This window comes from Microtus pennsylvanicus, chromosome 4 (assembly GCF_037038515.1).
Source record: "Microtus pennsylvanicus isolate mMicPen1 chromosome 4, mMicPen1.hap1, whole genome shotgun sequence".
Taxonomy (NCBI): Eukaryota; Metazoa; Chordata; class Mammalia; order Rodentia; family Cricetidae; genus Microtus; species Microtus pennsylvanicus.
Window position 1 is genome coordinate 12257235 of NC_134582.1, and position 24938 is coordinate 12282172.

A 24938-nucleotide genomic window follows, 5' to 3' on the forward strand; every position below is an offset into this window, starting at 1 on the left:
CCCAGCGCTAGCTGGCTCCCCATCTTGAAGAGGATGATCTCCGGGTCTCCAGAGATCTCTTTCGCCAATGGGAGCAGCGTTTCGGGGAAATGTTCCTTTGTAGGATCCAGCGAGTGAATGGAGGACCTGGGGGTCCAGGAATAGTAGGGGAAGCGGCAGCCGGTGGAGTGGGCCAGCGAAGTAGCTAGTCCATCCCTGCGGGCGTCCACGTGGTGGGTGTGTGGCACTTTCATTCAAACTTTGGGGAGTTCTCGGTTTGGCGTCAGAGGTATGACCAATCAGCGTTTCGAGACGGGAATAAATTATGCAAATAACCATCTGGCGATGGGTCAGATGACTCCAATACTTTTAAAAAGTACCTCTCCTGGAGCTCGCGGTGTGACAGCGGTGAGCCCCGACTTCGCAGAGGCTCCGGTAAAGCACCGGTCCGGCAGGGCAGCGCGTCCTTCCATCGGTTTTCCCCCGCCGCCGCGCCCAGCGATACCAACCTGCAGCTGTCCAGCCCCATCACTTTCTGACCGAGATATGGCTGCCCACTTCTAGGTTCGGGAGGTTTAGTGGTTTAAAAAGAAAAACCAAAAAAGCATCAGCAACAACAAAAAAACCTGTTTGAGAGGAGGGGGCGTGGCAGGGAAGGATGCGAAACCGGGCTCTCCTGCTCTACTTCTGGAGCGTCTATTGTTGCTTCCCGGCGGGAAGTCTCACAACCTTACGTCCCCAGGGGTCGCTGCGAGGTAATGTGCATTTATTTTTATTACTTTTTTTCCCCCCACTTCTTTCCTGCGCTGGGCCCACACAGTCCTGCGAACCCTTCTTAGGTCGTTTTGTGTCCGAACAAAATCCTTTCCCACTGCGCTGTGTTCTCCCTGGTGTCGGAGGCCGCTTGTCTTGGTGCTTAGGATGAGAGCCTCCGCTAGCAAGCTATCCTGGAGGCTGCGGGGGGGCGGGGGGGAAGCGAGCCGGGAGAGTGAGTGGGCTGGAGTCGTTTCTCGCGCCTCCTCCCACTGCCATTAATCAGCGCTGTCTGGCGAGCTGCCTTCCAGCCTCACTTAAATTATACCATGATTTAAACCTTGTCTTATCTTTGGAGGTTGGAGAGGCCAGAAAATTCTTAGAGCTCTAACTTCCAGTGCCTCTCCCCCACCCCGCCTCCCTTCATCAACGCTTAGGTGTTTTGGAAGTTAAGGTGGCGACATGCCGGGCTTCAGATTGATAAGTGCTTGTAGGGGGCATCTGGTCTGTAACTTCCTCCCCAAATAATTTGCCCTCCTCTGCCCATTCCCCCATTCTACCCCTTTCTTTAGCGTCTTTTTTTTCCCTCTTTGGTTCTGTATGACTCTCTCACCGGAGGCAACCTGGCCTGGTGGAGTGAGGGTGGGGTCATCCAGGGCAGTGGAGGATCCCAGAGCATCTACACTAAGACTTACCACTACACTTACTCTTCAGATAGCACGCCAGGAGCTACGAGTCCATGTTAGTTTATGGGCAGTGGGAGCTAAAGTTGGAAGGAACAGGAAAAACCTACCTACTCCTAGCCTGTTTCCAACTTGAGTGTTAGCTAGACGCTTGGCTTGGGGTAGGTGGCATCTCTAATTTCTTTCCTGAAGAATGATGTAGTTCCTTCAAGTTTCTGTGTTCTGTGGTTCTGAGTATTTTGGGGGTGGCGCCATTCATTTGAAAACTATGGCTGTGTTCCAGTACCAGGAAGGAACTCTTGATGGCGGGGAAGCCAGCGAAGAACAGACTTAGGTGGCAGACTATCCTTGTGGGCCCTGATCTCAGCAGAGGGACCTAATGAAAGGATTTGTTGTTTTGTTTTGTTTTTTGAGACAGGGTTTCTCTGTGTAGCTTTGGAGCCCGTCCTGGCATTCTATAGACTAGGCTGGCCTCAAACTCACAGTTGTCCACCTGCCTCTGTCTCCCGAGTGCTGGGATTAAAGGCATGGGCCACCACACCTGGTTTACGGGGTGCTGGGGATCAAATTCGGCGTTCTTTGCAAGCTAGGCAAGCACTCAGCTACGAACTAGCTTCCTTGTGTATCCTTTCAGTACTGGAGATTAAATCTATGGCCTCAAGTGAGTACTCAAAGCTTTCTACCACAGAACGACATCCCTAGCCTTTTACAACTATCGTTTCTTCTTAGTATTTAAAAATTTGAAATCAGGATTAGCTAACTACTGAGATTTGCCTTCAGTTCATTCCGTAGCTCAGACAGGCTTCCCATCTTCAGTCTTCCTGCCCTCAGCCTTCCCAGTAGCTGGGAATTACAGCCCAGCCGTGTGCCACCAGAACTGGTTTTTCCTTCCGTGCTTAACTCTTGGGTGAATGAAGCTCCTGGATGTTTATTTGGTATCTCCCTGTGACTTCTGGGTAACTGGAGGGAGTACATTCTGTTTCCCTAATCCGTCACCAAGAGGGGATTACTAGGATGGTTGAGTGAGTGATGAAGGGGGTCAGCTAGTAATTATCTCAAATGATAATTTGACACCTACCCGGTGTCACATGGCCACAGTGGCCATTAGTGTTGTCCTGGGAGCAAGGAAAGGCAACACTGTAAGTTGCAGAGAGCTGGAAGGGGCCGCTTGACTGTTGTGGGGGGATTTTCCCATGGCTTCAGGTATTTGCATAGCAAACCGGTGCCTGTTGCCCCTGCAGAGAACCCCAAGAATGAGTAAGGAGTTTGAAATAAGCATAGGATCAAAATGGGAGTACCAGGGCAGCTGCTTGGACAGTGGGTCAATTGCAATTGACCCTTTTGCCTGCAATTGCAAAATCCCAGATCTCTCAAAACTGCAGAGTTTGCTGGGAAGTTGTATGGCAGGAACCTGGCCTTACAGGCTCTCACCTCAGCTGGAGGCAAACCCGATAGAAAGCTATTTGTAATCTTTCTGTTTTTTTCCTGTAGAGCGTGAGCTGTCCTATGTTTCTCTGCAGAGATATTAGTGCATTTGATCCACGGGAGGGGTCGGGAGGGAGTGCTACCCCAGACTCTGCTGGGGCTGTCATGTAATAAATATGTGGTATGTTCCCCAATGCTTGCCTTCTCCCTCTGATGTCACTGTCCCCCTCTCTGTCACTGTCTTCCCGTCCCCCAGTCCTGCTATAAAATCCAGGTTGGCCTGGAATTCATTATGTCACCTATGCTGGTCTCAAACTTGTAGAAGTCCTTTTGCTCCAGCCTCCCAAGTTCTGAGGTTATGGGCTATAGGTGTGAGCTATCAGGCTTAGGAGAGAGAGAGAGAGAGAGAGAGAGAGAGAGAGAGAGAGAGAGAGAGAGAGCGCATGAACTCAGACTTGGAACTCTCTCTTTCGCCCATGCTAGCCTAGACTTTACAATCATCCTGCCTCCACCTGGTTCTGCCTCAAGAATACTGGTAATACAGGTATACACCTTTGTGCCTGGCCATAAAGATTTTGTTTTTAAATATGGAAATTTCCAAATTCTTGACTCAACTAGTCTTAAGCATTTCAGGCAAAGAGAACCCACACTCCAAAGGTAGGAATTTGAGGGAGGGAAGAAAGGAAGGAAAATCAGTCTGGTGGGGAAGAATAAAGGAGAGGAAGAAAGGCAGCTACTTATTTCCGAGCAACAGAATTCAGTTCAAGTGACTAATTAATATTCATGAAGGACAGTTATGATAACAGACTTACAGTAGCTTCAATTACTTCATGGCTCCTTCATACCTGCAATTTTGCTACTGTTGTAAATCTTCCTGTAACTATCAGACTCTTAGGTTGAGAACCACTGCCGAAGAAGGCAAAGAGGAAACACCAAGTAGTCGTGAAAATTAAAACCCAAGCGACAAGTAATTCGCTCAAGACTGAGCTAGAAGTCACTACCCCAGCCATCAGAAGGATTTATGCTGTTCTTCCTCCCCAGATGAATATCATAAGCCCACCGGAGTACGGGCTTCCGCCAAACCCTCTGTGGCTTTTAACATCCGCACTTCTAAGGACCCAGAGCATGAAGGGTGCAATCTTGCCCTTGGCAACAGCCAACTCTTGGAAGACTGTGGCTTCAACATGACAGCCAAAACCTTTTTCATCATTCATGGATGGACGGTGAGCCCAGGAGGGGGTTCTGCAGCTTTTTATAAGATTTGATTCCTTTTGTTTTGGTCAATTAAAAAGAATAGTGGTGCTTCCAGATTCCAAACCCTCTCCCCCCCTTTCCTTGTGGGCTGCTTGTATTTCAGACAGCTGTGAAGAATGTAATGGGCGCTTCTCAGAGGGGGCAATCTGGGCTCAGCAGGGTGGCATTTAGAGCTGGCATGCAATGGGCTTTCCGAAAGTGGTTCTCCTGAGGCCAGTGCCCAGCTCCCTTAGCTTGGAAGGATCTCTAATTATACTTAATTACATTGGCCAACCACTGCCTGGAGGGGGCCCATCCTGCTCTTGGAGCAGAACTGAACTGAGGCAACTTAACGGGCTCAGAGGTTCGGAGGGGCCAGCTGGCCTGGCTGGCTGGCTTCTGTTGGCATGCTGCCCTCCTGTTTGCATATAGATGTGGCCCCGGTTAAAGGCACTGGGGCTCTTTCTGTGCCCTAGCTGAGCAATTTTCCATTGAAAGGCCCATGACAAACTTCAACAAAAAAGGGCTTTAACACTCAGCTTCAGAAACTCTTGGCCAGCAAGGGATTTGTTCATTCATAGAAAGACAGTCTGTAAGAAAATGGCACTGTTAACGGACGAGATTTCTTCCTGGACTAATTGGGAGGGGACCTTCTCCCTCTTAGTGATGAGAAATTCATATCCGTTACATTAGATCTACTGTCAACAGTTGGGGTTGGGCCGGGGAGTCAGGAAGGTAGGAGTCTACCTTCCGACAGTGATGACGGAGGGCCTGTCTGTCTGCCTTCATCCCTCAGGATACAAGTGGAATCTCACATTTGAATTTCTCTAAGGTCCTCCCTCCTGTCAAAATGCAAATACTAACCGCCTGTAGCTTACAAATGGGGAGCATTCCAGAAAGTTCTTTTGTAATGTGTTTGGAACTTGGAATGGTAGTTTCCCATAGAAGCAAGTTGTAAATAGTGTTTGGGTTCCCAGGCTAAGCACAGACAATCTATTTATTTGATAACGTACGTGTGGATAGGTTTACAACTGCCTCTACTCACCATGTGTAATGTTGTTTCTGTGGGAAAAATGTGTTCTGAGTTCTAATTTGGGATTCCAGGGGTGGATTTTTCTTACGCTGGGGTCAAGAGGATGGTAGAGATGGGTTGTGGGAGGGCATCATTTGTTAGCTTGGTGTTTGCCTAAGTGACAGTGTGTTTCTAAGGGAGGAGCTAATTCTCCATGGCAACCTTCGCTAACTCCTTGAAGGATGAACTGACTGTAACAGGGATTCAGACTAACCTCTTGCCATTATCACCACCAATACCCATGTAGCAGACAGAAGGGCACTGTATAGCCCGGCACATCAGCTGTGAGACATCTGAAGGGAAACCAGATACCTGCAGAGCACAGGGGGAAAGAAAGCATCAAGGCCTTTCTGCCTCTGGCCAGCTTACACATGGGAGAGAGGCTTCCTTCCTTCAGCAGCCACTGCGAAGGACCGGTCAGATGGGGAGAGGATCATGGGATCGCTGAAGTCCAGAAGGAGAATTAGAAGGAAAATAATCTTTCTGTTTTCTTTGCAGATGAGTGGCATGTTGGAAAAATGGCTGTATAAACTTGTGTCGGCCCTGCAGACGAGAGAGAGAGATGCCAATATTGTGGTGGTTGACTGGCTGCCCTTGGCTCACCAGCTCTACTCAGATGCAGTCAATAATATCAAGGTGGTGGGACAGAGAGTGGCCGGGATGCTTGACTGGTTGCAGGTAAGCAGGGATACAAGGGAGCCATCTTTATTAGGGTTTCCCCTCACCTTGAGCCTGCATTGTGTTAGGAAATGCGGAGCACATGTAGTTACCGCGAACTCTGAGGTGATGAGAATCCCCAGCATTACCGTTTTCGCTGAATTAAAGCACTGCATGAACCACCTCAAAGCCTGCTTGAGAACCTTGTAATGATCGATAGATCTCTGAAGTTTTCTGTTCTCTTATTTGCCGTAGAAAAGTGTCTTGTGGGAGACTAGTTCCCGACCTTAGAAGCTGGTACCCTTAGGGTTGTTGAGAATGGCCAGGAGCCAGGTCTGGTTTTCCATCTGAAGGAGCCACAGACGGCTGCTCTTGCCTTTGGAGGGTGGCCGTGCCAAGGAACGGCAAGAAGGCTGCTTCAGATAGATCATTGACTGCATTCGTTAAAACAGTGTATGCAAAGCACATCTTGAGGTCTTCATCTACTTTTTATAATTTAACCATTTTCCCGAGACCAGTAGACTTAGCAGGCAGGAGGGACAAGGGGTCTATGGACAAAGTGACCCTAGATGCTGAGCATTTCCAGCCTGACTTTCCCTTCGCCCTGGAATCTTATGGCTCCTGGCAGAATCCTGGGCAAGATTTGTGAGCAATCCTTGTTTGTTCTGGGGTGCTGGAAAGAGTGTCTTCTGAACCACGGGTCAAAGCCTCACCTCAGCACGGCCCTTGCCTTCCCCAGCTAAGTACTCTGGAAGGGGTCACTTCTCCAACTGTGGGGGTGCAGGTAGCTTAAGGCGAAGAGTCAGAAGCTTCTGGGGGTACAGTAGCGGTCAACACTTAAGAGGACTGGCAGGGAGCAGGTCACTGTGGTGATGATGGCTGGCACTTTGGTCTCTGAGGGTATGTTACCTTTGACCTCTACAATGATTCATTCGTGACCTCTACATACTGCCCCAAAGAAAGGAAACCTTGTAGGGAAGCTTGCAGAGGAAAGCTCAGGTATGCCTCCTGTGGTCCTAGCGTTCACCCTGCCCCTTGGCACTTCAAGTGCCACCAAGCCCTGTAGAATCCCTGTCCCTGGTGTGGACCATCCATAGTGCATGCCAGCAACACTGGTGATGCTGCAGGGACTCTTAGGCCTGTGACCCCTGCGATGCTTCTGTTATAATGGACAAGCTGAATTGTTGGTGGCCCTGGAAGCTCAGGACTACACTCTTTAGCTCACGCTCTTTGATGCCTTTTTTCAGGAGAAGGAAGAGTTTTCTCTTGCGAACGTTCACTTGATTGGCTATAGCCTTGGAGCACATGTGGCTGGATATGCTGGCAATTTTGTGAAAGGAACACTGGGCAGAATAACAGGTAAGATCTGCTTCTACCATGTGTGTATATGAGCTGTGTTAGCCATGCCTTTCATGTATGTGTATGTATGAGCTGTGTTAGCCATGCCCTTCCTTGTGTATGTATGAGCTGTGTTAGCCATGCCCTTCCTTGTGTATGTATGAGCTGTGTTAGCCATGCCCTTCCTTGTGTATGTATGAGCTGTGTTAGTCATGCCCTTCCAGGTGTATGTATGAGTTGTGTTAGCCATGCCTTTCCAGGTGTATGTATGAGCTGTGTTAGTCATGCCCTTCCAGGTGTATGTATGAGTTGTGTTAGCCATGCCTTTCCAGGTGTATGTATGAGCTGTGTTAGTCATGCCCTTCCAGGTGTATGTATGAGCTGTGTTAGCCATGCCCTTCCTTGTGTATGTATGAGCTGTGTTAGTCATGCCCTTTCATGTATGTGTATGTATGAGCTGTGTTAGCCATGCCCTTCCTTGTGTATGTATGAGCTGTGTTAGTCATGCCCTTTCATGTATGTGTATGTATGAGCTGTGTTAGCCATGCCCTTCCTTGTGTATGTATGAGCTGTGTTAGTCATGCCCTTTCATGTATGTGTATGTATGAGCTGTGTTAGCCATGCCTTTCAGATTTTCTCCTTCCTGGGAGAAATTCAAGGTGGGGGAAATCTCAAGGTCATCGAGCAATCGGAGCACAGCTTGGAAACCCCTGGTCTAGTTCAGGAGGTGAGGGCACAGGCAAAGGTGAGTCAGCTTGCTTAGGGGCAAATAACGAAGAGCAGAGGCCAGAAGGGAGCCTGGGCTTCCAAGCTTCTGAGTGTTCACTTTTGGTTCACACACGAGATTTGAGATATGAGTGGTAGAATTTGAATCCTGCCTCTGGTTTATATTTCATCAACCAATAGCTTCTTCCCATGATTAAGGTTGCATCTTTATCTTGACAGTTACTATTTAGAATGAGTGGTTGAATTTTGTAATTAAAGAGACTTTTCTGATATTGCTATCCAGGGACGCAACAGAAAATGGAGTTTTTCTGTATTGGAAATCACATCAGAGTGAATTTTTAAAGCTTGAATTTGGACTAAAGTATTAAATGATTATGAAAAATGTCAAAGATATTTTATCCATTTTGGGGATCTTTAGGTCCACAACAGAGCTTCCTCTATACTAAAATTGTTGGTAAATTTGTTGCCCTGACTTGTTTTCTCCTCCCAGCATTATTTTATAGGCATTAACCCCTAGCTCCCTTCTGATCCCTAATATACTAAGAATGATGTCTTATATTGCTTTCTGTTACTATAACTGAATAGCACAGACTGGACAAGTTATAATGCATAGGAGACCTTTTTGCTTCCTGGCATCTTTTTGCTGAATGATAACATAGTAGGGGTATCACATGATCAGATAGAACAAACCTGCTAGCTGAGATTATTCTTTCTCTTCTAAAACCATCAGCATCATGTTGGAAACACCACGGAGATGACTTTACCTAACGCTAACTGGCTCTTAAACATCTCACCTCCAAATGCCATTCTTATTTGGATTTGGGATTACTCTTCCTGCCTATGAATTTTTCAGGGGAGGATACCTTTAAGCCATAGTCAGAGAGCATCTAGAAGAAAAGGTAGGACCTCTGCCTTTCCCTGTAATGCTTTTATTTTAAAATAGGACTTAGGTGAGATGGACTCTAATAGGTGTGCACACACAGAGATTAATAGGCACACACACAGACTCTAATAGGTGTGCACACACAGAGTTAATAGGCACACACAGACTCTAATAGGTGTGCACACACAGAGATTAATAGGCACACACACAGACTCTAATAGGTGTGCACACACAGAGATTAATAGGCACACACACAGACTCTAATAGGTGTGCACACACAGAGATTAATAGGCACACACACAGACTCTAATAGGTGTGCACACACAGAGTTAATAGGCACACACACAGAATCTAATAGGTTTGCACACACAGAGATTAATAGGCACACACACAGACTCTAATAGGTGTGCACACACAGAAATTAATAGGCACACACACAGAATCTAATAGGTTTGCACACACAGAGTTAATAGGTACATACACAAACTCTAATAGGTGTGCACACACAGATTAATAGGTGTACACACAGAGTCTAATAGGTTTGCACATACAGAGATTAATAGATACATAGATTCTATTAATAGATACACAGATTCTAATAGGTGTGCACAGAGTCTAACAATAGTATATATACAGAGCCCTAATAGGTACACAAACAGACACATGCATACAAACTCTTCTAGAGCCAGTGATTCCATCCAGCACAGCTTGAGAGCCCTTCTTCCTGAATTGTTGTGTCCTGGGGCTTGAACTGTCAAAGGAGGCTGTGATTATGTGGCCATTCTCCAGTATTCCAGAACCGGGCCAGCTGGATGCACACTGCGGCACTCATGTGGTCTCTCCCAGGGTCAAGGTCCAAAACGTCCTTAGCAACGAGGACAAACCAAAGATTTTGCTTTTCCTTGCTTCTAGTCTGAAGTGAGATCAGGCTGGCTAGAGAACTTTCCAGTTCCTTTTGCTTGTTTAGGTGGTAGCTGCCGTGGAGAGGGCCTCTTGTCTGTGACCAGCCGGGGAACTGGAGGGACGCTAATTAATGTCACATGCAGTAGCCCCGTGTCCTGAGAGCAGGCCCTCCCCTCAGACCTCTCTGTGGAGCAGAGGCCTGGCATCTGTCCAGTTGCTTGCCACACACTGTCGTAGATATCTGAAGGAGGTAGGTTGTCTCTGTTCTTCTTCAGGTTGGTAGGCTTCTCATGAGAACCTGAGTTATCCATAAGAAGATGGAGACCACGGCTTGTGTGTGGTCCTCAGGGAGTGACGCCATGGTGCAGAGGCCACAGGGGTCCTTAGCTTGGGGCCTAGATGAGATTTGAGTCCCAGTCTTGCTTGGCTGGAGGGTGTGGGGCTTGCTGCGAACAGCTTCAGAGAGCAGTCTGTGGTGTAGTAGGGGAGAGGTCATGTATTCATAACTGAACTTGTGTCCAGAAAGTTATGAGCAATAAGCAAGTGGGTGGCTTCCTTTAAGAAACATGCATGTGGCATACATGCTGTGCAGGCTATAGAATAGATGCTATTTAATGTCCACTCCTCCAGCACACGATACTTCCTCCATGTTATCTCTAAGCCACGCAGTAACCTTGCAGTTTTCACAGTTAGGGGAAGGAGGTCTGGATGATTAAACAATGAGCCCAATATCTTGCACACTATAAGTAGCAGGTCTGGGAGTCAGTCCAGGTTACTGGGTTGCAAGGCCTGCCCTTGGATACTATCTAAAAGTATAGATAAAATGCATAATAAAAAGTAGATCATGTCACTTTTCTCCTGAGCTTGTGGGCCAGGGATGTGTGTCACGTAGTCCGAGCAGGGAGCTGGGTAGGTGAAGTCCCACACTGGCCTGTGAGGCCCCCTCAGCTGTCGGCATTCCTCCAGCACAGCTTCGTTTCCATGGAGTTCCCTGTCTGGTGGGGACCTTTGTCTGTACCAAGCAAAGAGTCCCTCTCTTGTATTGGTTGCAAAGCATAATGTTCCCCCTCTTCTTTTCCTCTTCGGTGAACAGAGTGAGAGGCAGGGAGAAGTTTCTGTGTCGTACAACGGCCCTTGCAGCCTATGCAGTAGGCCGTTGTGGGCTATTCTGGAAGGGCATACTATCCTGCCATCTTCCTTTCGGTCCTGGGCTGGGGCTGAGCGCTAAGTATCCTGGGATACCTTTCTGCTGAGGTCACCCATAAAATCATCCCAAGTTCTGTAGCTTTCTGGTTTTAACCTCCACCCGTTTCCATGAGTAATGAGTCCAGTATATTCACTTTACGTGTGAAACAGTGACCTTCACCCTCTCACATGGCTCCCAGTGAGCTCACTCGTTCTTGGTGCTGGATCTGGGGAACGTGGTTCTGTTACCCATTGCCTCCTTTTAAGACACAGATTCAGATTTGCTGGGTATTGCGACAATTGCTTTAATTCCAGCAGAAACAGGCAGATCTCTAAGAGTTCGAGACCAGCGTGGTTTACATAGTGAGTGTTCTACATGTATGGGACATGCAGGTGGACAGAGGCCAGACCGCTGCTCCACGGAGAGGTTGGAGGGAAGGGCCTGCTTTTGAGACATGAGGGCTGTTGTATGTGGCACTGATTAGCCCTCTGTCAGCTTCCCAGCCCCTTGTCTCAGAAATTCAAAACAAAGAAACACAACCCAACAAAATGGCATAGTTCATGACCATGTGAGCTCCAGACCTTGGCGTCTCTAGATTGGGGTCTCTCAGGCTGGGAAGGGAGACTATGTGGGCTGGTGGGGATTTGGGGTGTGTATGTATGTATGTGTGGCAAGGCCATGTGGCATCTTTTAGGAAGTTTAGCTGAAACTCTGGCCTGTCCCCTGTAGATGTTAGTTCTCTTACCTACAAGTGCCACAAATAACAATTTTCCCCCAAATCACCAAATGTCTCTTGAGGACAAAAACACTCTCAGTGCCCAACGTTGTTTTGGACAAAACAGGGCCTATCCTGCATACATCTTATTTTTTTCTCTTTTTTTAAAAATAATTTATTTATTTTTTAATTTTTCTGTGCATTGGTGTATGCTGAATGCATGTCTGTGTCAGAGTGTTGGATCCTCTGGAACTGGAATTATAGACAATTGTGAACTGCCATGTGGCTACTGGGTATTGAATCTAGGTCCTCTGGAAGAACAGCTAGTACTCTTAACCACTGAACCATCCCTCCAGCCCCGACATCTTAATTCTTAACTCTTTCCAAATCCTTTTTGTGTGTTGGTAGAGCAAATAGCTTTTCTGGTTGGGATAAATCCAGTTTGTATAACCACAGCTCGAAAATGAATACAGATAAATTCTCAATCTCTTAATTTTTCATATAAATGAATTGAGGCCTGAGGTTACACTTCAAATATGATCCTGAAGAATAGGAAAAAAGATTCAATGTCTTGTTCACAAGCTACCGACTTATAGGATCACCCAGAGAACCAATCTACATTTCTGTGTTGTGTGGTAGCCCTGGGGGCCAGAGACTCAGACATCTGCACTTATACTTTGAGAGCCTGTTCATTATTTCTTTCTTTGAAACATTGTTTTTATGTTTGTATAGTTCAGAATGAAAAGACAGTGTTAAGTCTCACTGCTGTGTATACTTGGCCAGTTCCCTCCCCACCTGCTCTCCTGATGTGTGCGGATGGCTGCTCACTTGGGTGTCCTTCCAGTGTCTTTTAGAGCCACACGGTAGAATTCAAGTTTATAACAAGCTCTTTCACATGATCTGAGCAGTCCAAAGCGGGAGAACCAGTGGGCCGTGTAGAGCAGCTTTCGGGTTCAACACGGAAGGTCTTTCTCACCGTGGCTGCAACACAGAAGGTGTGGTGAAGTCCGGCGTTTGGGTTTGCAGCATGTTGAGCTTTGGAGATGCTTTTCTCATCCATATCTGGGCCTGGGCCCTGGCCTGGCTCCTAACTAAGGGGAAGAGGGAATCCAAATACAAACCCTCTGGTTTGGGGCAGGCAGAGTTCTGCTGCGGAAGGTGCCTAGGGGCAGATGGCTGGGATGAGTGGCTTGGGTCAGGAGCTGAGTTTATTCTAGAACTGCTCTAGTTCTCACTCCTGTGGTTCCCCAGAGCTGATGGTGGGGTAAATCTTGTGGTTACTAGGCTGACAGAGGCATCAGGGCTTCAGAAAAAAAAATGTAGGTTCTATAATTATAGGATTTAATTCCAGGGGTGACATATTGGATCAACCACATATGGGTTCCTTATTTATTTTTTCCCCAGGCCTTCCACATCTGAATTTGGATGCTGGCTCAAAGAGCATCTTAATTCTACAGACTTGGACTCTAAGTCAAGACTCAATGTCTTGACTCTTCTGACAAGTCCATCTTGGCTTTCTTTGCTGCAGGTCTGGATCCCGCAGGCCCCCTGTTTGAAAAAGTGGACGACGATGAGAGGCTGTCTCCGGATGATGCAGACTTTGTGGATGTCCTGCACACCTTCACAATCTCCCTTGGCATGAGCATTGGGATTCTGAGGCCCGTGGGTCACATTGACATCTATCCCAATGGGGGTGACTCTCAGCCAGGCTGTGGATCCAGTGATGTCTTGGCATCTCTTGCATTAGGAAGTGAGTTTGTACTTAATCTGCCTTGTGTTTGGATCCCTCCATCCATCTTCTAAGTCATCCAGAGCTGTCAGTGCAGCCGGCACAGTTTACGTCATTATTCACGTCTCTTCCCACAGTGCTGAGTCATGCTATTGCCTGTTAACGTTCATCTGCTGGCTTACGTTTCCAAGTCACAGTTATTGATTCATTTTCTTTTATTATGAGACAGGCTCTCACTATGTAGTCCTCACTGGCCTGGGATTTGATATGAAGACCAGGCTGGGCTTGAACTTACAGAGTTCCGCCTCCCACTGCCTCCTGAGTACTGGGATTAAATACATGTGCCACCAAGCCCAGCCTTCATTTCTGGTATTACTATTCAAACACATGTTAAGACTTCACGACTCTACCATACATACAGCTTCTCTTTAACACCATTTTACTCTTTTTTCATTTCTTTTTTTTTTTTTTTTTGAGGCAGGTTCTCTCTAAGTAGTATTTGCTGAACTGGAGCTTGCTCTGTAGAATAGGCTGGCTTTGAACTCACAGAGGCCCTTCCATCTCTGCCTGGGAATGCTGGGAATAAAGGAGTGTGCCACCACTCCTGGTCTTCTATTTAACTCTTAGTATATGAATTCTCTTCTCTTCCTTTCTCTGAGTGTATTAGCATTGCCCCCCCCATAGGGTAGACAGTCAGATGGCTGCAATGGTCTTTTAAATTCCTCTGTATGTTAATAGGCGCTTGGAATATCACTGAGCTGCTCTATCACACACCACCTGCCTCAATAAACCTATCCTGTCCAGTGACTACGGACTGAGTGGTGGAATCATCCAGAAGTGGTTCATTCCGTGTGTTCTCGGTCCCTCTGTTTCCTCAGTGATCACAGAAGCGGCGAAATGTGAGCACGAGCGATCCGTACACCTCTTTGTCGATTCTCTGCTGAATCAGGACAAGCCGAGCTTCGCCTTCCAGTGCACGGACCCCAACCGCTTCCAAAAGGGGATCTGTCTCAGCTGCCGGAAGAACCGTTGTAATAGCATTGGCTACAATGCCAAGAAAATGAGGAAGAAGAGGAACAGCAAAATGTACTTAAAAACCCGGGCTGGCATGCCTTTCAGAGGTAACTTACCTTCAGGCTCCCAGGTACCCGGTAGTCCTTTTCTTCCTTTATACTTTGTAGCAGAACAGGGCATGGAGCAGCCCAGAGCTGTGGTCTATGTAGCAAGTTATTAAAGACCAATCATATTGTGTATGCCCTAGTAAAGTGGCTCCTTTAAAAATCCAGGGTAAGAGCCCCTTTTGTGATGTAAATGCTACCCCATAATTATCAATATCAATATCTCAAAGTTCCATGTCAGTGTTCAGCGGATGGGCAGCGAAGTATACAGAAGCCTGAAGCAGTAGTTTTTACTTCTGTAGCCTGCTTATGATATTTTGTAAAACAGTATTTTATAAATGAAAACCCTGAGACCTAGAGAGGTCTATACTTTAGTCCTTAATCCCGTGTCACACAGTAGAAAATAAATAGCCCCAAGTCCCCAAATATCTGACCCTCCAAGTTCAGGACACTTCTGCATTGGTTCCGTATGCTATCAGGTGGAATAAGACCAGAGCCCGGCTAAGGCTAGCCAGGGCCAATAGGATGCTTTGTTTCTAAACTTCAATGTGCTGTGTGACTCTTGAGATGACAAGCAAGGCTCACGAAGGCTTTTGTTCTGTTGCCCATGCAGTCAACCATTATCAGATGAAAATCCACATCTTCAATTACAAGAGCAATAGAAACATCCAGCCCGTCTTGAACGTCACCCTGTATGGCACTAACGCGGACTCCCAGAGCATGTCCTTGAAAGTGTAAGTGTGAACATTCTTTGCAACTTCGGTTCAGGATGGAGAACTAGTTAGTCTGAGCTCGAGAGTGCAAGGAAGACGTTGGAAGAAGTCCTGGAGAGTCAAGACGGCTTGCCCAGGGGAGGAGCTGGGTGGTTCTAGCTGGGATCTGTATCTTCTCTGTCTACCGTGTGTTCTCCTTTAAGTCCTTGACTCGGAGGGTTTCAGGGAGGGAAGTTCCCAAGATGAATCAGCTGCGTGAGAAAGTGCTGGATCAGCCATACAGAAACTGCTGTTTCATCTCAGGCCACGCCTGATACCTGAGGGCTTAGGGACCTGGGAACTCTATGAGTGTCATCCCTGGATCTTCTGTAGTGATCGTCTGTGGGAGGGGTGCATGGAGGTCTGGAGAGATTTGTTCAGTTCCCACCAGACACAGAGCATCCTGCCAAGCGATGTTGTCATTGTGAAGAAATATCAAGCCAGGTGTGGCAGTGCAGCCGGGATCCCAGTACTTGGGGAGGCTGTGGCGGGGAGAATTGTGAGGTCTGGGCCAGTCTGAGAAATTCACTGAGATCTTGTCCACAAACAAATATAAGGGATAAAAAAGGAAGGGAGGGAAAAAGAAGGAGGCCGTGAGAGTCATACTCTTGCTGGAAGACAAGGTTTGGGCATCCACAATTGCTAGCGTGATACATACGGCAAGGCAGTTCATGCAAAATGGGAGAGGAGGCAGGAAGAGAGGGAAGGAAGAAGGGAGAGAAAGGGAAACTGCTGCCTCTTAGCTGAGGAACAGCATGCTTGTATCAGGAAGGTCAATTTGCGTTTTTCTTTTCTGCTCTTCCTTGGCACCGTCTCTTAGGAATTAGTGGCGCAAAGGGAGAGCTGCCCAGGAATGGTTTTGATAAGAAGTTAGGCACTTTGGGCAAAGTTATCTGTCAGCGTAGAGTGCAACCCAGCTTCCTGCGTGGTCCTGTGAAGTGGAGACGTGGAGGGCATGAGGTGGGCGGATTGTGCCAGTTTCCCAAGGAGGGAGGGGAAGGAGATGAGCTTCTCTTTCACCTTACAGAGTGGAGAAGATCTGGCTGAATGCCACCAACACCTTCCTGGTCTACACGGAGGAGGACTTGGGTGATCTCCTGAAAATCAAACTTACCTGGCAGGGGATATCTGGTTCCTGGTACAACCTGTTCAATGAGATTTACACCTTACTGTCTCAACCCAGAAACCCCTCGAGGGAGCTGCACGTCCGAAGGATTCGTGTCAAGTCTGGGGAAACCCAGCGCAAGTAAGTGTTCCTGCCCTTCTTGGCCTTTGGGAGACAAGGGTACAGCTCTTCCTCATTTCCTCCTTTGTACAAGTAATACCCAGAGCCCTCTGCCCCCAGCTGAACTTTATCTATCATTGCAAGGGCTATTACTCCCAGATAAGGGCTTCTGGAAACGGCGATACATCTTATGTCCTGACTACAGCTCTCAGGAGGAGGGGTGGAAAGGGCTGGGCTGTCTGGAGCTCAGTGCCTGCTCTGTTTGCCAAGTCCTGTGCCGGCCCAGAGGAAGAGGCTTTTCCCTGGACAGGGCTCTCTGCGTGTGCTGTGTTAAGGGGCAAATTGGAGCATCTGGGCACACAGTGAAGTCTTCTACAAGACCTAGCCTTCCTGAGCCCGCCTCTCAGAGTGCTGTCAAGTCTCCTCCAGAGACTGAGTCCTGCTGTTCACTTGGGGTTGTGGCTTCCACCAGCGGAGAACTCTCTGTGCTGTGCCAGCTGGCAGCCTTTGAGTCCTTTGAACCCCAAACTGGAAGATCCAGACCTTTGTATGTCAACTCTTGTTTCTGAGCCCTAACTCTGCCAAGAAGGGCGCAAAGCCAGTGAGGCTCTGGAGATGCTCTTCAGCAGAGGAGAGTTTCCTTCCCCGACCTCTGCAGTGGCCGCCATCAGCCTCAGGCTGGAGGAAGCGGTCTACATCCCTTTTGTCTTTTCTCTGACCTTGTCTCCACTCTGATTCTTCCTGTGTCTTGTTTGCGTCTATTGTCCTTGGCCAGGCTGGCAGCAGAGGGAGTAAATTGGCACTTTGGATCCATCCCTAGAGTGTATTCTAGGAACCTGTGTCTTAGAGAGTTTTTGGGCGGGGAGCTGTTAGGGGCTAGGCTATGCTCTTCAAAATTGTACCTGATCTCCTCCCCGGCGCTCTGAGGGGCAGACTGGGCTGAAGGTGTGACTACAGAAGCACAGTCATTATTATAAACAATTTCAGATAGAGCAAACACTCATTAAATCATCTTTGAGACTTATCAAGTATAAGCAATTTCCCAAATTGTGTTCAGATAGAAGATTGCGAAACTCGCAGAAACATTTGGAGTCAATTTTGTGCCCTCCTCTCTGCCCTCAACTTCCCTTCTTCCAAACCAGATAGAATGAAAATTTTGCCTTAATGAACTTGTGGTAGTGTGATCCCTTTATGCTTTTATGCCCATCAGTACCTTTGTTTATACCCACCAGCAGAATGTCGGTTTGTTTTAGATGAATCCAGATTTCCCATGATTGGACACACTGTTTTATGAGTTTGTTTTAAACATTCAGATGTCTGTGGACTATATCCAATAACTTTAGATATAGTCTGCTGATAGGTAACTCTCCAAAGTGTTTGGACTAGTTTTCAATCATGGCCCCAGCATCATGGCTTCCCTCTTTTCCTTCCTCTCCTGTGGTGGGACACTGTTGCCATTCAGGTGGGAGCAGCTTTTCGGACATTGTATTAATTTGTATTTTTTGATCATGAGTGAGGTAAGCTATCTTTTTGCAGGTTTATAAATATGTAGGCCCAAAGGTGCTTCGACTCCCCCACGAAAGGTCCAGAAGGTGGCTTTTTCCCTGCCTCAGCATCGGGTGGAATATCCCACAAGGTGTTGGGTCAGCACTGTGGCAATCACAACACCAAGGCTATGTGGTTCAGCCACAAGCTGTTGCTTCCCACAAACTGTTAAGAAATGGTGATTATCAGATTGTTGACCCTTTCTCTGTTTCTGGCTGTCCATGAACTGAACCTTGTTTTTAAAGATTTAATCTAAAAATTTTAAATTACGTGTGTGCATGTGTGTGTGTGTGTAGGTCTGTGCACTTGAGTGCTGGCACCCACAGAGTCTAGAAGAGGACATAAGGTTCTCTGGAGCTGGAGTTCCAGGTGGCTGTGAGCTGTTCCACCTGGGGACTGAGAACAGAATTCTGGTCTTCTGCAAGTGCAGTTTGTGCTCTCCAGTCCAAACCTTTGATTTTGACACGTAATTGAGTTCCGAGTACTCTTGTCATTGGGTATTTCATAGCAGTGTTTTATAGGGACCTTGAGTCTGGTGGAGAGGCTGACCATTGATCTCAAAACCCCTAAATAGTTTCAAGCAGCGTAACTTATTCCAAAGTAGAACAAAACTTTAATTTTAAAGTCTATCTTGTGAGCAATGACAATTACCAAAGCAACATTCATGTAAAGATATGCCTTTGTACAAAGGTCCAGAGTGGTCAGGTTCATGGGGACTTTGACAGGGATGAGAGCTTCCAAGAGGTTATGGCCCCAAATAGTAGGCAGCCTTGCAGGAAAATAGAGAGGAAAAACAGGAAATGTGTGATCAAGCTGCATAAGACTGAGTCAAAGCAAGATACATACTGCAGTCCTGCAGCAGGGATAGGCAGTCCTGCAGGCTCTGGAGTGCATATAACATGCTGAAAGTTTCTCTTTCCTTTCCCATTTATGTTGAATCCAGAAAGCACTGTCTAGAGTTTTGGTTAACAACAGTGGCTTCTTTTTCTTTTAGAATGACATTTTGTGCTCAAGACCCTAAGCAGACTAGCATCTCTCCTGGCCAAGAGCTGTGGTTTCACAAATGTCGGGATGGCTGGAGAATGAAGAATGAAACCAGGTAACCTACAAATGGCCGCGGACAGAAAGTCCCTCATTTATAAAACCCACCTGGTAGAGGGTGAGGGACAAACACCTCAGGGAATGTGACTGTCCCTTGCTGTCTTGTCCTCTAGGTGCTCACTGTGCATGTATACACAACCCCAGTATTGGTGACCATTTCCCCTCATCTTAGGTTAGTGATTCCTCCGTAGTGAGCGGGGCTGGGGAGAAGTCTCGTTTCTTGCCTTTCTTCTGCCACCCAACTACAGTCAGTAGGGTGAAAGGGAAGAGTATTAGATTTTGTTAGATTTCTCCGGAAACCAGACTGGTATGGGCGGACCTTAGCGGGCCCAATTCTCCCCACTTTTGAGGTACAGGATTGCTTGTGTGTAGAACCAAGTGAGACGACAGAGAGGCTGGCTGTCCTGTGTCACCACACTGCTTGGTGTGGAACCACATGGATTCGGGCGGAGGAAGGTCTACATCATGGTGTGTGGCAGTGGGATCCCCGGTAGAGCCGATCTCATGCCATTTAAACCAAAATCATTCTAAGGATGAGGGTGACTGTCTCTCTAGCCTCTCTCTCCTCCTGCCCCTTGTCCACAGCAGAGGTCTGGATGATAATCCTGCCGTGGAATGATGGGCATGCAACATGTGCCCACCTGCATCCAGAGACTTACAGAGTCCTTCAGTTCTATCGACACTCTCAGGAGGAAGGTGTTCTGGTCCCTGGGGACACTGAGAAAACTGAGGCTTGGGAAAATGAAGTCTCTTTCCCAAGATTCCCTAGTGTGTGATGGGTCATTTTACGCTAAAGCCTGCTCATTTCAGTAGGGAAGTTGCACCTGCTCAGATGATGCCACTGTTTAGGTCCTAATTATCAAGCAAGCCATCTGCAGGGATTCCCTGTGATTATCGGCTGCCTACCCGGCAGGCCTGATTGCACCCGCCTCTGATCTGGCTTCTGTTAAGGAACATCAGTGTATCCCAAGCTTGGTAAACACAGATTTGTGGGGTCTGAAGACTGCACCCCCATTAAGGGCTGCAGTCTAGTGCGGGCTCATTTGATCTCCCTCTATCATTATTTTAATTTTTTTGTCTGTATTTAAATTGACCTCTTTCAAAGTGCTTCTGCATACATTAATTTCACTGATAGACAGTAAGTATACCCTGGAAGGGATGAGGTACTTCTTTTTCTGTTCTAGAACACTCTAACTTATATAATTTGGCTCACACTCTTTCTTTTTGGGAAACGAGTGAGCCCTCTATTTCCTCTCTAAGGCACACAAAGCAATAGGAGTCCAAGCAATAAAGGGACACTCGGAAGTCAGGGCATTCTTCGGCCCAGGCAGTGCCATTGGGTTTCTCTCTTCTGACATGAACGTGTTCACCAATAAGGAGACTAAAGTTCAGAGAGCTCCTAGAGTTGAGAATAGGATTCAGGTCTCTTGATTCAACGCTTTCTCTTCCCGCCACAGGGGAATACAGTATGCTTCTAGATAAAGGCAAAGAAGGGCTATGGTCCTCCTCACCCTTGTGTGTGTGTGTGTTGGGCAAAACTCATGAGTGCATTGACTGTGACAGGTGCACCTAGCAGCCCAGACAGGCTCCCGTGGGTGTCTCTCACAGGGAAGTTTTCCATTGCTCCTAAAGCAAATCAGTAAAACTGCCGGCCCGTGTGCAGAACACTCAGTCTCAGTTCACACCTTGGTACAGGTTTGCTGGTAAGTGAGCTAACACTATATTCACATGGTTCCTTCCAGTCCTTTTCTGGAGCTGGCCTGAGCACCCAGGAAGCCCTGAGGCCCTTACCTGCCCACAGCCCGCTGTCCATACACATGGAGGAAAGTTACTGTTGAAGACCCACGGGATGGAAGACCTCAGCCTTGGTGCTGGAGCCCCAGGAGGACCTTACTACTCACTGGCCTCAGCTTGCTTGCCCTGTCAACCGGGACTTCTCCCAGAGAGTCCCGTGCCCTGTTGAAGTTCTAGCTGATGATCCTAACTCCAAACTTCCCTTGACCCCTCGGGAAGCTGTATGTGATCACTGGGATGGCCAGAGCCCTGGTGCACTCTGGGCCACTCTCTCACTGTGGCTAGGTGAGCCCTGGCTTTTTCTAGCCACAGGCAACACAGGCTTGGAAGTGGCTTTGTGTGGAAGGTTGACAGATGCTTGGCCTCACTGGACTTTAGTGACAAGTCTTTCCCTGAAGACTCATAACACAGTGACAGACCTGTTGCCCACTGAGGGGACAACAGGTCAGGTTGATGCTAATTCTAGTGTTCTCCCATGTGAGACTGACAGATCCTAGTCCTATTTTGGGTATCCCATCATGCTCCCCAGCTTGCCTTCTGAAACTCACTCACTGTTGGCATTTTTATTGAGCCCTTCAACTAATTACCACAGGGCAGTAGACACACGACTCAATCTTTGCATCTGGAGCCAATGGGATCAGGATCTCTGGAATCAGAGTTCACTGGCCCATGGTTATGGGTCTACTGGTTATAGCCCACAGGTATGCCTGTGGTTAAAGACAGCTGGGGCCAAGGCTACCGGCTGAAAAAGCTGGGGAGCTGAGGCTTGTTGTGTGCCATTTCCTCTAAGGACCATGCTTGATCACTAGCAGAGCAGCAAGCAGAAAAATCATGCATGGTGGCCACAGTGGTGGAGCAAAGTCTCCGCTGTTTAGGGAGCTAGACAGTATTGCATGTCTTCTGCATGCCTGCTGTGCAGAAACAGCCCACCCTTGACAGAGCTGGCCTTGAGCTTTGATACAGTGCTCTCTCTTCTATGAAATAGCTTGCTTTCCTATCAGTGCTGTCTCTGTGGTAAGCTCCTGGGAAAAGCCTCCTGGTTTATGTCTTAACGTGAACTAATAAATGTGCTACCCGAGACACCCTTCTGTAGTTTCTAGACAGCTTGCGTGTGTGTCACCTAATCAGAGTGCGAGGCAGCCGGTATTTTTCTTGTTTTGCAAAATCAAGGCTTAGGGAAATTCAGTCATCTGCTTAGATGGTATATCAAGGTGGTGGTGGGTCCAAACTGAGGCCTCGGTGAGGTTTCCTGGAGGCAAAACTCAGGAAATCCTCTCTGCCACTCCACAAAGATGTCTACAACTATTGCCTATCAGTGTGTTCCTGATGTGATAAACAGGGGATTTTTTTTCCCCCAAAGCTATCCATAAAATCCAACCGTTTCATTGGTATACAACCAGAGGACCGCCTGGGCGAGGGCTGACAGCTGGGGGTGGGAGAGCAATCACTCTCTGTATTTAGGTTTTAAATGGACTTCCTTTGTATCTGTACTGTACCAAATTTGTATCGCCGTTTAAAGCCAAATTTCCGAAGACATAACCAGTTGGGCCTTACTGAAAAGGGCTCCCTCAAGCCTTCAGTGTGCTTCTGCCGTCGCTTTCTAGCCAAAGTCGAGCTTGTTACTGGCCACGCCTCCTGGCGACCCCCAGCTTCCGTGTTTAGTCACGGAAGCTTGGAAAACTGAATCCCTGGGAGCTGTGTATTTATCCATTTGGCTTGAAGCCTTGTTTGTATATCTGATGCTTAAAAAAGGCTTAGACCACTATTTATTTCTTGAGTGTATATAATGTATAATGACAAATATATGGTTGGTTTTTACTTGAAGATGAAACCATTTCAAGATTTTTTAAGAAGTTTAATAGTAAAATAATAAAAACTATACAACTCTTAATTGTCTGGTAACTCATTTCTTGAAATTGGAAACAATATGACTGCCCAGGTCTTGGACTTGATACGTAATTACTTTAGTATAAGATACAGTCTCTATTTGAGAGTTAGCCACTGTGAGCAGGAAGTGGACAACTGCTTTCAGTAATGGGTGGGAAAAAACGCTTATCTGAATCACAAAAGAGCTGAGGGTGGATGTTTTTAAGAAGAGGGAGGGTAGCGGGACATCAGGGAACATTGTGAGCACATAGGTTTGGTTGTATGGGCTCAAATGACAGTGTCATAAACTGGGTGGAGCTGGTTCCTCCACTACACTGAAGTTCCTGCTAGGACAAGGGGCAGTCAGGTGCTTGGTCTATCCTGAGCCATCCATAGTGTGATCTGTGCCTGCCTACAGCCCAAGGTGTCCCTTCAGGGACTCTTCCAGCAATGGGAAGGTGAGAAGAGAAAGAGGAGTCCCCTTTTCTAGGGGCTGACTAACAGTTGTCTGGAGTCAATCACGAGGGGCTGGGGTTCTGTTTCTGTTCAGGATTCCCATGGGCCCAACGGAAAGCCCGCTGTTGGATATAAAAAGGGAATTGGATATAGCCATCTGTTTACTAGAAATTAATTGTTCTCCCCTGGAGGCGAGGGATAAACCAAAGTGCTGTTTAAATTATTCAGTCTGGTAGTCAAATTTTAGTATATAAAGGATGTATTCATTTTCTTTCTTTCTTTCTTTCTTTCTTTCTTTCTTTCTTTCTTTCTTTCTTTCTTTCTTCTTTTGCTTGTCTCCTAAGCTGGTCTTGAACTCATTGCTCAGTATGTATGTTAGGACTTTAAGTTTAGGTGGATTATATAAATTTGACTTTATTTCTAGTCTTAAATGTTAAAACACTTTAAAAATAGTTTTTAAAACAGTAACAAGCTAGTTACAAATGACTTCTCCTACAAGCCAGCAATACAGTGTTGCATTAATGCCATCAAAAAACCCAGGTGATTGGTGAATCCAATAGATCTTTCCCCAGTTTTACGCTCCTGTGCCTATAATTGATTTTTGTTGTTTGTGTGAGACAAAGTCTCCCTGTTATCCCAGGCTGACCTGGAACCCATTCTGTGACACAGGTTGCCCTCTTGCCCCAGCCTCCAAGTGCTGCTGTTACAGGCATGTATCTTCATACTCAGCAGCCACACATCACTGATATCAGATCCTGGGTCTGTGCAATCCAGGTTTAAAGTTGACAGTAGTTTCCAAAACCAGTGTGTGCAGTAAAAACAGCCATGAACACCCCTGTAAGCTCCCAAGAACCAATGTCTTGAGGTTCCTTTCTTAAAGAACTGCAAGGGTAGGTATGAGTGGTCCCTAAAAAGAATCTTGATGACTTATTGGCGGCCACATCTCCCAGGGACATGGACATAGTATGGTGGTTTAGGACAGCTCTTTACATTGTATTACTGTGTCTTCCACAGTGGTATGCCAGCATGCCAAAGTACCTTGCCCAGGATCAGGGCAGACATGTGACCCACATCAACTGAAAGTCCATAGTCCCAAACTTCCATTGATCCAGGCCTTTGGTTGAACTGCACATTCATGTTCTTCCAGCACTAGCACCGTGGCACTTTTTCTCCTCACAAAACCACTGTTAGAGGAAATGGACAAGTCAGTTATGATTTGAGTATGTTCAGAGCCCAGGCTGGAAAATCACACAAGAGATGAAGGACTAATGCAAAATTCCGAAACCCCAGCCACCACTGTATCAGCATCATCTTGGTCATAAATCTGAGCCTTCCACGGCGTGAGCTCCTGTGGTACAGACAGTACAAGCTGCAGATCGGAGTTCTTATTTGTACTGAACGCTCTTCTGGTCCACTGCCATATTAATCACAATCTCAGGTTCAGAGAATGGGCTGACCTTCTTAACTACCTTTGATCTGAAACATCAAAGCAGTTTCAGAAGCAGCTTCAGGAGGACGCAGTCCCACGCCAACTGCAGCACTGGCATCTGTTGGATCACGAGACCAAAGTGGTCAGCTGGGAACTACTGCCCAATAGCTGTGATGGTGGGAGAAGTCATGGGCTTGTTTGTTTGTGTCTGATTTGGACACAAAGCCTTGTTTTTGGATTGGTCTTCATGAGATCTTCTTGGCACACATACAACAATACTTCTAGAGAGTTTCTTATCCTCAAGAAGTGAAACAATCCCACTTTCTCTGAAAGAAGACAATCCCATGCCAGCTGAGTCCCAGCAGCAAAG

General features: G+C 47.1%; 1 protein-coding gene across 2 annotated transcripts; it reads left to right on the forward strand.

The window, feature by feature from the left end:
- The first annotated feature begins 378 nt into the window (after positions 1-378).
- Positions 379-22708, forward strand: Lipg (lipase G, endothelial type). Of its 2 annotated transcripts, none has more exons than XM_075968277.1 (10): positions 379-734; positions 3882-4063; positions 5644-5823; positions 7050-7161; positions 13082-13303; positions 14161-14403; positions 15014-15134; positions 16180-16398; positions 18917-19021; positions 20766-22708. In XM_075968277.1, exons 1-10 carry the CDS (start codon positions 638-640, stop codon positions 20785-20787), a joined length of 1503 nt encoding a protein of 500 aa, XP_075824392.1. In that variant the 5' UTR covers positions 379-637; the 3' UTR covers positions 20788-22708. The 2 variants fall into 2 exon arrangements, with proteins under 2 accessions (XP_075824392.1, XP_075824393.1); XM_075968278.1 differs by having other exon boundaries at positions 538-734; positions 16336-16398; positions 20766-20918.
- Positions 22709-24938: the final 2230 nt, after the last annotated feature.